General features: G+C 42.9%; 1 protein-coding gene across 1 annotated transcript; it reads right to left on the bottom strand.

The window, feature by feature from the left end:
- Positions 1-1,573: 1,573 nt before the first annotated feature.
- Positions 1,574-12,199, bottom strand: mmp14b (matrix metallopeptidase 14b (membrane-inserted)). The gene is made up of 10 exons (XM_026313324.2): positions 11,598-12,199; positions 6,170-6,318; positions 5,963-6,085; positions 5,384-5,691; positions 4,768-4,929; positions 4,399-4,559; positions 4,156-4,294; positions 3,876-4,026; positions 2,919-3,034; positions 1,574-2,806 (listed from the first exon to the last, which is right to left on the bottom strand). Exons 1-10 carry the CDS (start codon positions 11,694-11,696, stop codon positions 2,361-2,363), a joined length of 1,854 nt encoding a protein of 617 aa, XP_026169109.1. The 5' UTR covers positions 11,697-12,199; the 3' UTR covers positions 1,574-2,360.
- Between the last annotated feature and the right edge of the window lie 839 nt (positions 12,200-13,038).

Genomic DNA, 13,038 nt, shown 5'->3' on the forward strand with positions numbered 1-13,038 from the left:
TTTCTTTTTCTTTACCTATCCTTATATATTGTGGCCTTGACAAAGCAAAAAAAAAAAGTTTAACAGATCCAAACCAACTCCCATCCCCCATTCCTTTTATTGCCATGTCCCACTGTGTGTCTGGCCCACATGATGCAGTTGGAATTCCAGATGTTGCTCATGGAATTCTGCTCCATCTCTGGCCTCCAAATGTGACTTAACCCTCCTCTCTCCTCCTTCATCTCCTCCCCTCTCCACTCCCCCCAAAGATCCTCGTGACTTCTCTCCCCAGCCTCAGCTCTTCATAACACTGCAGCGAAGTGGAGACAAATGGGCGCCCTAAATCTTTTCGGCACAATAGGAAAATACCTCATCATTTTAATTGCAAAAGCCCCATTGCTGTAATATAACATATCACAGAGCCGCCGACCCCCACCCACTTGCTTTCAGTTGCAGTCAGTCATCTTTACAGTGAGTCTTATGTCTGTATGGCTGTTGCTCATTAGTGCGGCTCATTAAGGAGTGGGGAGAGGCTTACATTTACCGTTTGAATTTTTATTGACTCTTAGTGGATGGAAGTGCACATGTACACAGTACATAATGCACAAATAAAGACATTTATAGCAGTTACATACACCCATGTGTGCATGCTTGTATTGCTATACTTGTGAGGACCTGCATTCACTTTCACCCACTGACCTTGACAATCTTAAATCTAGATCTTAAATCTCTCCATTGTTTTATCGAAATCCTAATTTCAGCCTTTACTGAAGGAAAAAAAAGTCCTCACTTTGCATGATTTTTATCATCATACTCTTCTAGTGTAGGATATTTGGTCCTCGTAAGAATGGCAATACAAGAATTCACACTCTGTAACAGTATAGTTGAGATATGTTTTCCTGCTGTGCAGCAATGGTTTTACACAATCGTCTTCATCCCTGTTTCTACTTAAGCTTTGGATCCAGTCAGCATTTTCCGACCCAGTTTCTGATCCCCAGTAACGCAGAGTGGTGCAGTCGGGGAACAAGAAACCTGGAGGTCCAGGAAGACTGGGGAAGACCAGATGGAAGAGCAATGTGATCAATATGAGTGGTAAATGAGAAAAGTATGTGTAAGAGCTGGATTATATGAAAACACTTTCGACAAAACTAAATATTACTGTTTAAAAAAACCTGGATGGCACCAGTGGTCAGATGAAAGATGGCAGTGATTAAGTGAATGCTTTACTAAGTGAAAATCAAAGCACAGAATGCCTTTTGAAATTACTTTATTTCAGAAGAAATGCTAAAAAAGATAAGAAAACACACAAAATCTCATTGAGAAAACTAGATCATCATCATCATCACTACTATCATCATTGTTGTTAAACTACTTATAACCCCTGACTAGGAATATATACTAGTAATACTAGCACCATGATTTAAGAACTGTAAACAAGTACAATGACAAAAAGTTATTTTCAGATCTTCAATTTATTTTCATTTGAGATGGATTCAAGGTAAAAAAAAAAAAAAACAATCAAGTTTCAAGAATACATAACCCTCTTCCCCATTCACTGTCCCCACATATATAAAATTAAGGCCACTTTCAAAACTGTATGTCACTGTCCAGCAGGACGTTTTAATGACAATGTACAAAAAACACATTCTTTACACAGAGGACAACAATAATAGTAATAGTCATAATAACAATGACAAAATCATTTATAATAATAATTACCACCATTAAAGACACTGCTATAAAAAGGGAAAAGACAGTTGTATTTATTGCTTTACTCTGACATGAGCGTGCCTCTCATTTTTCCTAAGACCGTGAGCTAACGTTTGGTTTCCCTTTTATGGTCCATACTGGCTCTGACATGTTGCTTTACTGGAATATTGAAAACACAGTGACAACACCGCTGTGGTTTGCAAATTGGAATGTTTATGTGGGTGTGCGCACGTTAACGGGGGATAGGAATGATCAAAGACACTGTTTGCTTACGAAAAGGAACATGCTAGAATGGGCATCATGAAGATGCAATTTTGAAGCGGAAATTCACAAGGACAAACACTGACCACTGGCAAAAACTAAAAATAAGACATTGAAAAAGGCTAAAACAAACAGCAATGAGCTGGCGTCAGAAACCGTGAGGATAGAGGGAGAGAGAGAGAAGGGAGAAGGAAAAAAACGAATAAAGGGAAGGTTAGAGTGGTTGACAGATAGCGCAAAAGGAATCTGGCAGTGGTAAAATATTTTAAGTCTGGCACTTTTCTTTCTGCTCTTTCCTTCTGTTTTATCTCTTTCTCCCTTTTTCTGTTACCTGTGTTCATCATTCCCTTCCACTTTTTTCTCTTCCTCTCCCTGTCTTGCTCTCCCATCCTCCTCCCCTCCCACCCAGTCTACACCTTGTCCAGTAAAGATCGTTTACAGTAGAGGAGTCGGCGTGGGGTGCCGTACCAATGGAAAAACACCAAAGCTGCCAGCGTTGCAATCACACACACTAACAGCAATAGAATCGCCACCACTGCCGCTACGCCAACTCCACCGGTTTCCACCACTTCATTCACCGTGTTAATGATCACCTCCGTATTCTCCTCCTTCCCTGTATCCTTCTCTTTCTCCGTCTCTCTATCTCTAGTTCTGTCCTTATCTTCCTGCTCCGTGTCCTTCTCTCTCTCCTTGTCCTTGTCGTGTCCGCCTCCGCCTCTTCCTCCGTCCGTCTTGGGGTCTTCATTGGGACAGCCCATCCAGTCACGAAGGGCAGATTTGGGGTATCCTGGTTCCACACGCATTATCTGGTTGTTGAATTTCCAGTACTTGTTGGATTTGTAGAAGTAGGTGTATGCTGAGGAGGAGAACGTAATGTGAGAAACTAACCTGAACTCAAAGAACGGCACAGTTCAAACCAAGATGTGGGGGGAAAATTTCATATAAAGTTACAACCCCCCCCCCCTTACTTTGATCTTTGCTCATGAAAGCTGCCTTGATGTTGTCAGGCACCCCCTGCCACACACTAACAGATTTTGGGTAGCCAGGGTCAACTGTTCGCAGTTCTTCATTGAAGCGGTAATACCTAAACATCAGATGAGAGAGGAACAGCCAGGGTTAGACAACAGTGATTTAAGATTTTCTTGCACTTGCCCTGAAGATTTGAGACTTATTCTAACATACACGAGACGTGACTTGGACTTATCTCAAATGAACTGTCCTGAAAAACTTAGGACTTTACTCTGTATTTATTTCTCTTAAAGAGTTAACTGGAAATTTGTTTATCTGACACATGTTTGCGTAAAGCCTCAAGTGACTCAGGCCTGACTTGGCCTTGCCCTAAAAGACTTGGCACTTAACTTTGACATGTCTTGCCTGAGACATGGCCTACATATTCCCAAATAGACTGAATCCTTGACTTAGGCTTGTCTCAGGTGACTTTAAACTTTACTTGGACAAGATTGAAACTCGCCTTAAGACTTTCCTTAAAAGACTAAACACTTGATTTGGACTTGTCCTAAAATATTTCACTTCAGAGTTCATTTGGATTTGTCTTAAATTACTTGAAAAGCGACTGAGAGGTTGTCTGGTCTCAGGGGATGTGCAATCGCAGTTGTTTTTCTAAAGAATTTGCAAAAAAGCATAAACCAGACTTTGTTTATATGTGGCCATTTGCACTGCAATCATCACTGACTGCAAGGTAAAGGTTCAAAGTTCCACCAAGGTTTGTTATGTTTCAATGAGAAGCAAGTGTGTAATTCAGAGTAAGGGGATGAGTTCATATGTTTACACCTTATATGGTCAACGTTCAAACATATCTTCTGGTGACGCTGACACAAATGGCTTTTCCTTGTAATCACTGCCTTATAAACTTCAGCACAGTTTCCTTGTGGCATATAAGTGGACAAGCAATGAGGATGACTAACTTGTTTGCTCTGAAGAAGAAGGTCTGTCCAGTGGGTGTGTAGAACAGAGCGGCATCTATTCGATCTTTGGGGAGCCCTGTGCCCATTTCCTTAAGACTCTTAGGGTAACCAGAATCTAGAATAGATTCGCTGAACAACCAGTACCGGTCCCCTGGAGAAACAGAGCAGACAGACAGAGAACGATGAGTTATCTGCAGTACTTTGCCTGTTTATTAGTGACTTGTTTCATTGGTTTGTATATTATGTAAATGTTTTGTTGATGTACTAAAACCTGACTTACCTTTAAAGAAAGCAAATTTCCCATCGTCCCTTTCAAAAGCAGCGTTGACATTACTGGGCAAACCCCTCCAGAAATGACCTATTGGCATGGGGTATCCATCCAACACACGGTTGTTACGTACTCTCCAGAACCATTTATCCTGAAAGAGAGCAACAACAACAAGAAGAAAAAGATGTGAGTTCAGCCCGCTAGAAAAACAGTCAAATCACAGCGTCAGTTTTGGTGTTAGTCCAGTTGCTTTACCTTGAACACAAACATTTCTCCTCTGAGGATGGCAATGGAGTCAAAGTGTCCATCACATATGTTGGGGCCATAGCGAGGCTTGTCAGGTGAATATGTGGGCTGGGGGTCGTGATAAGGTGTACGGGGTGTTACAGGGGGGGGTGGAGGGCCTGATCTAGACCCTGTGTGAAAAAAGACATGAGAAAATGCATTACAAGGTCTAACCTTAAATCTAGTTTTAATCTCTACACACCATATAATGCAGGTTCTGTTTTATTACGTTAAGCCTGGATTGTACAAAAGTTAACAGTGATAGTGGTATATCACAAAAGGTTATTATTAAATGCTTGCAAACAGGAACTTTTAACAGTGATCCAGACTCCAACCCACCGTAAAGCTGCTGTATGCCTCTGAGGTCGTCATCAGGAAGCTGGAAGTTTTCGGTGTCCATCCACTGGTAGAAGGGAGCCATGATGGCTGAAGGGTCATTGGAGTGTTCCAGACCCAGAGCGTGGCCCAGTTCATGCACCGCCACCAGGAATATGTCATTCCCTGAAACAGAGCCCAGATCCAAACATTTAATAGAACTTTATTTCAATAACAGAGCAAAGTGGGGAGAGTAAAACAGGGTTTGAGCTTATAGGAACTTATAGGGAATGTTCCCTTTTCTTTAGTTCAAAGTGACTCAGAGTCATGCTACTACCAGACACATCAGTAGATCAAAAATAAAAACAAGCTGCCGGTCATGTGAGGTTGTCATTGACTCAAACAGCTGACACTGTGTGTCTGCTGCAATCCAGAAATAAACACTTCTTCATTTCTGCTGTGTTTATATTTTCCAGCGTGTTCACTCCCTCAATTGGACTGACAGAAGACTGGGCATGTTGCTGCCTGTGTTTTGCTCACGACAGAAAACTGTTGGGGGAGTCTGGTATCTGGTTTCAAGGAATCACTAGAAAAAACAAAAACATTTCTCTGAACAGTCGGTTTCAACCTAGATCCTCACCATGCAGATTCTGGTTTCCAGTTGTCCATGGCTCAGCTTCATCAAAGTGGGTGTCTCCACCAATGCCATTACCAGGGAAGTAGGCGTGTGCCAGGAAGCCCCCCTCGCCATCAAACGGGCTGCTATCACCATGGAAACCCTCAGCAAAAAACAGCATGATGTCGGCATACTCCTCCACCTTGTCCCTTATATAATGGTAGGGAATTTCCCGGAAATGAAGCGGAGTGATGCTCTCCCACACCTTGAAGGCCTTCCTGATGGCCTCATGGGTCTCGTACTCACCCACCTTCGGGGTGTAGTTCTGAATACTGAAGAGCGTGATTGTGTGTGATTTTGTGTGTTTGTGTGTGTGTGAGTGTAAAAGGAGATGGTGGGAAAGATAAGACAATGAGTTAATGCCTTTGTATAGAAAAGGCCTTTCATTTACCCAACAGATTCCTAATTAGTTTGGGTTTTCACAGTTCGTAGGGGGCAAAGATAAAATTAAACAAATATCATAGTGTTAAAAAAGCTTTAAGTTAAGTCCCATCGTATTCCTGCTGACGTATCACATTCAGCTCATTCAATCAGCTGACTTACGAGAATGTGATGTCTCTTTTTTCCCACTTCAGGCCCTGGATGGCGTATCGCTTCTTCCTCAGGTTGCTCTTCAGCTCAGCACCAAACTTATCTGGCACTCCACAGCGCGGCCGCTTCATGGCCCTGCAAGGAAAACGCAATTGTGTATTCTGTCCTGCACGCTTTTAAATAATGGAGAGTAAGGCTGGCCGAGGTACTGTATCTTACTCGATGGTCTTGTCGTCAAAGTTGCCGGTGACCGTGAGGCCGTAGAACCTCTGCATGGCAGCAATGGCTGAGGGGATGGATTGAGGGGAGCGGTTGGCCTGAATTCTTAGGTCCCCAGGGGGCAGGTAACCATACTGCTGCAGCCATGACTGCAGAGCAAAGCAAAAAACAAAACAACCAAAAAAACAAGGACGCTCGTGAGAAATATTGCACAATAAAACCCAACAACCTCCAGTCTTCTTAGGAAAAAAAGAGAGATTAAATTGGAAACAGACACTTTATTTTTGTTATCAATCCAGTGTTTGTTATGCTGTTGATTAGCAAGCACAAGGACCAGAAGTTCAGGAGGTTTTTAAGTGCTTGCAGCAAAAACACATTCCTGGCTGACAGCGAAAATACACTTTAATAATGTCTTTCTGTGTTTTGGTATCTTGTAGCCAACAGAGCAACATCAGTTTCAAGCACCTGGCATGTCTCCATTCAGTGACTGCACACAAAAGCTATTCAACCATCAACATTTGGCTTTTCAGTGAAGACCATAGTTAACTGAGGCTAAGGTCAACATGAGAGAACGCTGCCAAGCGTTTATGGACAAAAAGCTTCAAACAAAGACAGTTCAGGTTTCAGCATAAACCCAGTGAGACAGAAACTCAGGAAATCCCCCTTGAAGAGTTAAAGATTAACTCTGGTTTCTATGTTATTTTGCAGCTACTTTGTTTGTGTTTCGGTGCAGATTGCCGTAGTTATGACTAAACAGTTTGTACATGACGATGGTCACTGAGTTCTTCGGTTATCCAGTTTCTTCAGTCCCAGCAAAGACTGACCTTACTTTCCCCTGGAAACCCATTTCACTGCAGTGCTGGTTTTCTATCCGGACCGGTGCCAGCGGCTTCACTCTGCACCTCTCCCACACAGCCGGTGCTGAAAAATAACACTGTAGCTATTGTGAGCACTGAAACCAAGGCCACTTTGATATTCTGCTGTACACAGTCACTTTGTGAGCATCTAGTGGGTTTTAGGGTGTGTTTTATTGTGTGGATATAGTAAGGGCTTAGCTGATAAAGGTCCAACACAGTCCAAAATAACTGACTTGACTTTTTTTTAATTGTTGTTGAGGGTTGCGAGGGGCATGCTGGGGCTTGAAGTGATCTATTGGTGTAATTATTCTAGTGGGTGTATGTGCAGAGAACGGGATTGAGAAAGAGAAGAGAGAAAGATAGGGAGTGTCCCAGGGTGAGAGTCAGGCCTTGGGCAACCTCAGCCAATGTCTCCAGTCAAGCAGCAGCGTCAGTCAGCAATTTAACGGGGAATTTCTTCCTACATGCATCCAAACCTCAAAGTCAAGCTCTTTCCTCCACGTCCATGTCTCTGTCTTTGCCTCATCACTCCACCCCCGTCTCCTCTCTTCTCCCTTCATCCTTCTCTTATGGAAAACCCAGAGACATGAGACTAAATACTTATGGACAGCCACACCCAGAGCCATTCAATTATTGCTGTATAGCCAATCTGCAGTTAATAGTTGCCTAATACACTGAAGGCAAATCATGTTTAGCTACCTTGTTTCAGCATTTTCCACTGAAAACAAGTCGTGCTGACCTTAATTATCTGAATATGTGCCCAGGTCTCTAGGTTCATATTTACGTGTCTATGCTTGTATGAAAATCCCTGATGCATATCCAGAAACACACTCTAGTATGGGCAGTTTTGGAGGCTCTTGGAGGTCTAATCTCTGCCTCTCTGTCTGTCCTTGGGAGACATGGAGGTCTCAGTGTTTAGACTTCACCCCTGAATGAGCTCTTTCTGGTTCTGACTCACCCATGGAGCTGCAGTGGACACATAAAGGCTCACTGTTTGCCACTGTTACAGCACATCCACACAAGTGGCAGAGAGAGAGCGAGAGAGAGAGAGAGAGAGAGAGATGGGAGTTAGTTGGATCTACAAGCCTCTAATTAGGGGTCATAATGAGACTCCTGCAAGTTGTGGGACTTTTAATTATTAATAATGTGGGTTTTCCTCTCCTGAAGAAGACCTTATCATCTCACAGTTGGGTCTATTTCACTGTCATTATAGGGGAATAAAGGGTGTTTAATGCCTGATATTTACTATGAATTACTGTGTTTTCTTTTCTATAAAATCTTACTTCCGTCATCTGAGTCAAGAGGCTGCTGTTGAATGACAGCAAAGGCTTGTTTTAACTTTAAGGCTTCCACAACTCTTTCACGAGTCCGTCATCTGATTTGACAAAGTCTCATTCACCGTCACAATCAGCTATTTCTGACCCCATTACTGCGCTGGAGAACTAAGCAGCAGGAAGAGGAAATGGTCACTACAGCAGCAAAGGAGTTACCAGCCCAATCTAATACACACTTTTGGTATAGAGCGACAGCCCAGTCAGACAGACCCACTTCTCAGACAACCAGAATTTAGGTGAATTATTTAAGATAACTCTTTCAACGTTTGTCTGTTACTCTCATTCTGTATCCATCGATTTCTTTCAGCCATTTATCTGTATTTATACTTACATTCATCTAATACTTTAGCCACCAGTTTTTTATCTTTTCAAATAACCCTGCCAAGACCATGAATACAGGTGTACAGTATCACTGTACCACTGCTTAAAGCTGTTGCATGGAAACATTTTAGTATCAAAGGCGATTTTGATCTCTAGCTCTACCAAACCCAGGATGTGCAGCTCAAGGAAACAGTGTGCTCAAAAGCAGTGATGTGAGGTCATTGTTTAATGGAAGATCTACATAAATCAACAGTGGGTGTTATGGACGTCAGTAGGCAGAGTGTCCATTTTGCATAGGATGAGAGAGAGAGGAGAAGGCATTACATTTCAGAAAAGAGTCAGTTGTTCCATTGTCTGGGCCAATGGAAAGAAACTGTACTGGTCAACACTGATGGGAGTCCAGCAAGCTGGATATAGAGCACACAGCTCCTCATTACACATCCACATCCAGGACCAATATTACGTCACATGTCATAAACATATGAAATTATTGCTCCCTCTTTTCTTGCAGCATCTCCTGATTGGCTGTTAGCGTCTGACTTTGTGTGGATGTTTGAGATGTTGTTTGTTTCAGGATATTCAGTTCACATTAAAGACCTGGTGACACATGACTCTGCCAGTGTCATTTGAGCAATAAGTCAATCTAGAGCAAATAGCAATGGCAGGATTTTGTCTCTAAAAGAAAAGCCGCCTTAAAATTTAGCTCATCAGAGGAAACAGGAACAAGTGACAGGAAACGAGCTAATTCCATTGCATATTACCTCATTTCCTGCAACACCTCCTATCTTTCCATATGGAGGCTGCCCCCAGGCCACCCACTGATATGGCTTTGTCTGAGAACTCTACACTTCCTTCCTCTAAATGACTAGTAAGACGACAGGACAGGACTGGTGGAAAGTTTCAGGTCTAACTCATCTGAATTCTCTCATGTCAATGCTTATTCTTTAGAATCAGAAGGAAAGAGACCTATTCATGCAGGATGTGTGCATGACGACTGTGATTTACATCCTGTCCTATTCAACTGATAAGTGCTTCATTTTCCAACTGTTCCTTTCCCAGATTGCATCACTCCTGTTGCCACAATGCCTTCCTTTCAAGCCATCAACAGCGTCCTTACTGTGCTCTGCCCCTCACTTTCATCATCTCGTCCATGTAGCTTCCCTCGCAGTGAGTGACCTCAGCTTGTAGCCATTTCTGTATGTGCTTGAGAAAGATTGCCGCTCATATGGTATGTGAGAAAATGTGCGTTGTGTTACACACATAATGTGGTTTCGAACACATCAGGTACTTTAACTGCCCACTTCCCACCTCTGCCACAGACCACAGGAAATGACCTCTGCATCCTTATAGCCCTCACCCACACAGACTTACTGACACATAGGCAAACACTCACTTAATTGGAATTGTTTGTGTAATTAAAACACAAACAGCCCACTGTGTCATCCTACCTAGTGTATAGTGGAAATGTGCAGTGGCCCTGATCGGATGTGGGTTTGCGGAGGCCATGAGGTCACAAACATCCATGGAATGAGTGGTTTTATAAAAAAAAACATCATAAGACAGTAGGTGAATGACCTAATCAATGTAAACTTCCAGGGCCCCTCAGGCCAAGCTGCTCAAACTCCCACAGACACCTGATAATCTTTCTAATTAGAGGTCATTCAGTACATTCAGAATAAAAATCACTTACATTCATCTCTATGTTGTAGAAAAAAGTTTCATATGCTCTCACATATTCAGCGCGTTGCTGAATGTGGATGGTGCTTGTGGATGGTGATGATATACAAAGGTCAATTAAAAAAACAAGGACTTAGGACTTTCCAATTACAAAGTAACAAATCAAATTCAAATCACGCTCTTACAAATAACCAATCACTGATTGTTAATAAGTCAAACAGTTGATTACTTTGCATTCTTTTCTGTGTATCGTCTTTCTGCTTACAGCCACACGAGCATATGTACCAAACCTGACACACACTGATGGTACTGAAGGAAGCAGGTGTGTAGGGGTATCATAACAAAAGTCCCTTCCTGTAACACTAACACAGGATTTCCTCACACTGTGTGTGATGTGGACTTGGAGGACAGCTGATACTGCGGACAGAGAAAAAACAAAGCAGACAAAAGAAAATCTTGACTTGAAAAACTTGACTCTAAAAGTCTTGCCTCATCTATAACCCTGCTTAGATCTGGTACTCCATCTTGGGGGGTATTCAAAGTCTGTAATAGACAAAATCAGAGCTGAAGCTGTGGGGAGTGTTTTTCCACAGCTGACCGAGATGCTGCATAGCTCAGGACAGATGTCAACAATTACATCTCCCCATCCCTCTGAATCTAACTGTACCCCACACCCCCAAACCTCCACTGCCACAAAACTGCCTGTGTCTCTGTTCTGACCACAACACAAGCTCATGCACTTCTCGTTGGCTTTTTCTCTTGCTCTGCTTTGCCTCCTCAGCACTTCTCAGTGTTTTCATGAGAGCTATCATCATTATGGGCTGCTTCCTCTAACCCAGGGTCAAAGCCTTTCCCCTGTCCCTGCTCCAACAACAGGCATCTGTTGAGATTATCTACAGATGTTAAAATACTCTCTTACTCTATGGTATACACTTACGCATGATTTACACTTTTTAAAAAAGTTAATAAAACCCAATGAATACAATGAATGCATTATAGTTTGTGTTCTTTTATTCTTCAACTCTAGGTTGATTTATCTGGTTTTACTCTGGATTGTATTTATATGCCCTTTTCTTTTCTGGGCTTTGTAATGTGGCTTTAATTCTTCTTTTCTGGAGTTTGTTCTGAGACTTGTTTGGGCTGATTTATAGGGCTGTTATGTATCTGTTGTGCATGTATTCGTAGGGCTTCAGGCCTTGTATTCTGGATGGGTTGTTCACCTTTGTTTTTATTTCTCACCTCTGGGTTGAATTTTCTCTCCGCTGCTCCCTGTGCGCTCAGCTCCCACACCACCGCCAGCAGCAGCAATCGGACGAGCGACTTCAGCTCTGGTGCCATCCCTGGACTTTCCAAAAAAAAAAAAAAAAAAAAATCAAATCAAAAACGGACAAATCTCTGTGCGACACTTCGCGCAATCTTCTCCTTTTTTATTCGTCAAAACATGATCTAAAACGCATCCAGAGGAGGAATGAAACAGGCGAGATGGGATTGGCGCAAAGCACAAAAGAGTTTCCAGAAGGTCTTGCAGCTGATTTCTCGAGTTACAGAAAGGAGGGGAGGTGTTTGTCCAGTCTCTGCATTCTTTCTTGCGTTTTGGTAAACTGTAACCAAATTTCGGACCTTACTAGTAGGAGGGCGTCTAAAACGGGGCTGTGGGGTTGTAGGCAGTGTCTATGTCCATATCCGGCCAGCCCTTTGCTCCAGATGTTGCACCCTACTTTGTCGTGAAGCGGTCCTGACTCCTCGCTGTCTTCTCTTCCCTCTCCTTCACTCTCCTTATTTTGATCCCCTGTCCTCTTCCCCCTCTCTCCCCGCTGCAGACGTGGTACTTTGATACTGCAGGGAGACGTTCAGATGGAAAGTACAGGGCTGTAACCCTCCCCCTCCTGCATCAGCCCGCCCCTAAACATGAGCGGCTGGAATCAACTTGGTGACCTTGGCTTAGACTCGGCACGGACAGCCCTCAGCCTGAGGCGGTGATTACATGGCTTAATGCTCCCTAAAACCAGGCTCGTCTTATTTACAGAGAAGAGCGTGATGAAGAGAAAACCTCCAACAGATTATGCAGTCAATGATTTGGAACACGAGAACTCACATTTTTAGTTATGTTCAAAATAATAATCATTAAAAAAATCATCTGATTAGCTCAAAAACGTCTTTTCCATTAAAAGCCTCACTGTGTTTTTCATAATGTGAAACTGTTTAGGTTCCTGCTTCCTAATCTCTTTACAGCTGAAGGATTAGTACTTTTCTTTAACACCGATTCTTAAACAGGAGTGCGTTTATATTCTACTTAAAAAGGGGAATAGCGCCCCCTAATGCACGCACATACATTTCAAATGTTACATCAGATAAAGCATGCAACCTCCTACAGCCATGACTTATACTGGTCTTTGTTCTCTAGCTGTGCCAAGTAGTGCTGGTCTGGTTCCAGATCGTAACTGTAGACTATGCAAAGTGGCAGCCTTTGTGCACACATGGTGCACCTCAGCTGCTGTGCTGACCCTGGTGTGGAAAGACAGTCGGCCTCTTGGTTGGTGTGACACAGCACAGGGAGCTTTGACTGTCTTGGCAGAGTGCAGGGACCAAAGACATGTTACTGGAGGGACCCTGACCATTATGACCAGGCACAGAAATGTCTTCAAGCATTCAGACCTGTGATTGTCAGAGCAAATAACTG

This window comes from Mastacembelus armatus, chromosome 17 (assembly GCF_900324485.2).
Source record: "Mastacembelus armatus chromosome 17, fMasArm1.2, whole genome shotgun sequence".
Lineage (NCBI taxonomy): Eukaryota > Metazoa > Chordata > Actinopteri > Synbranchiformes > Mastacembelidae > Mastacembelus > Mastacembelus armatus.

Excerpts from the sequence above, each read along its gene's own strand:
- mmp14b (XM_026313324.2), bottom strand. The coding sequence starts at position 11,696 with ATGGCACCAGAGCTGAAGTCGCTCGTCCGATTGCTGCTGCTGGCGGTG. Across the intron at positions 4,560-4,767 it reads AGGCATACAGCAGCTTTACG|GGTCTAGATCAGGCCCTCCA; the intron begins GTGGGTTGGAGT and ends TTTTTCACACAG. Across the intron at positions 2,807-2,918 it reads TTTCATGAGCAAAGATCAAA|CATACACCTACTTCTACAAA; the intron begins GTAAGGGGGGGG and ends TCTCCTCCTCAG.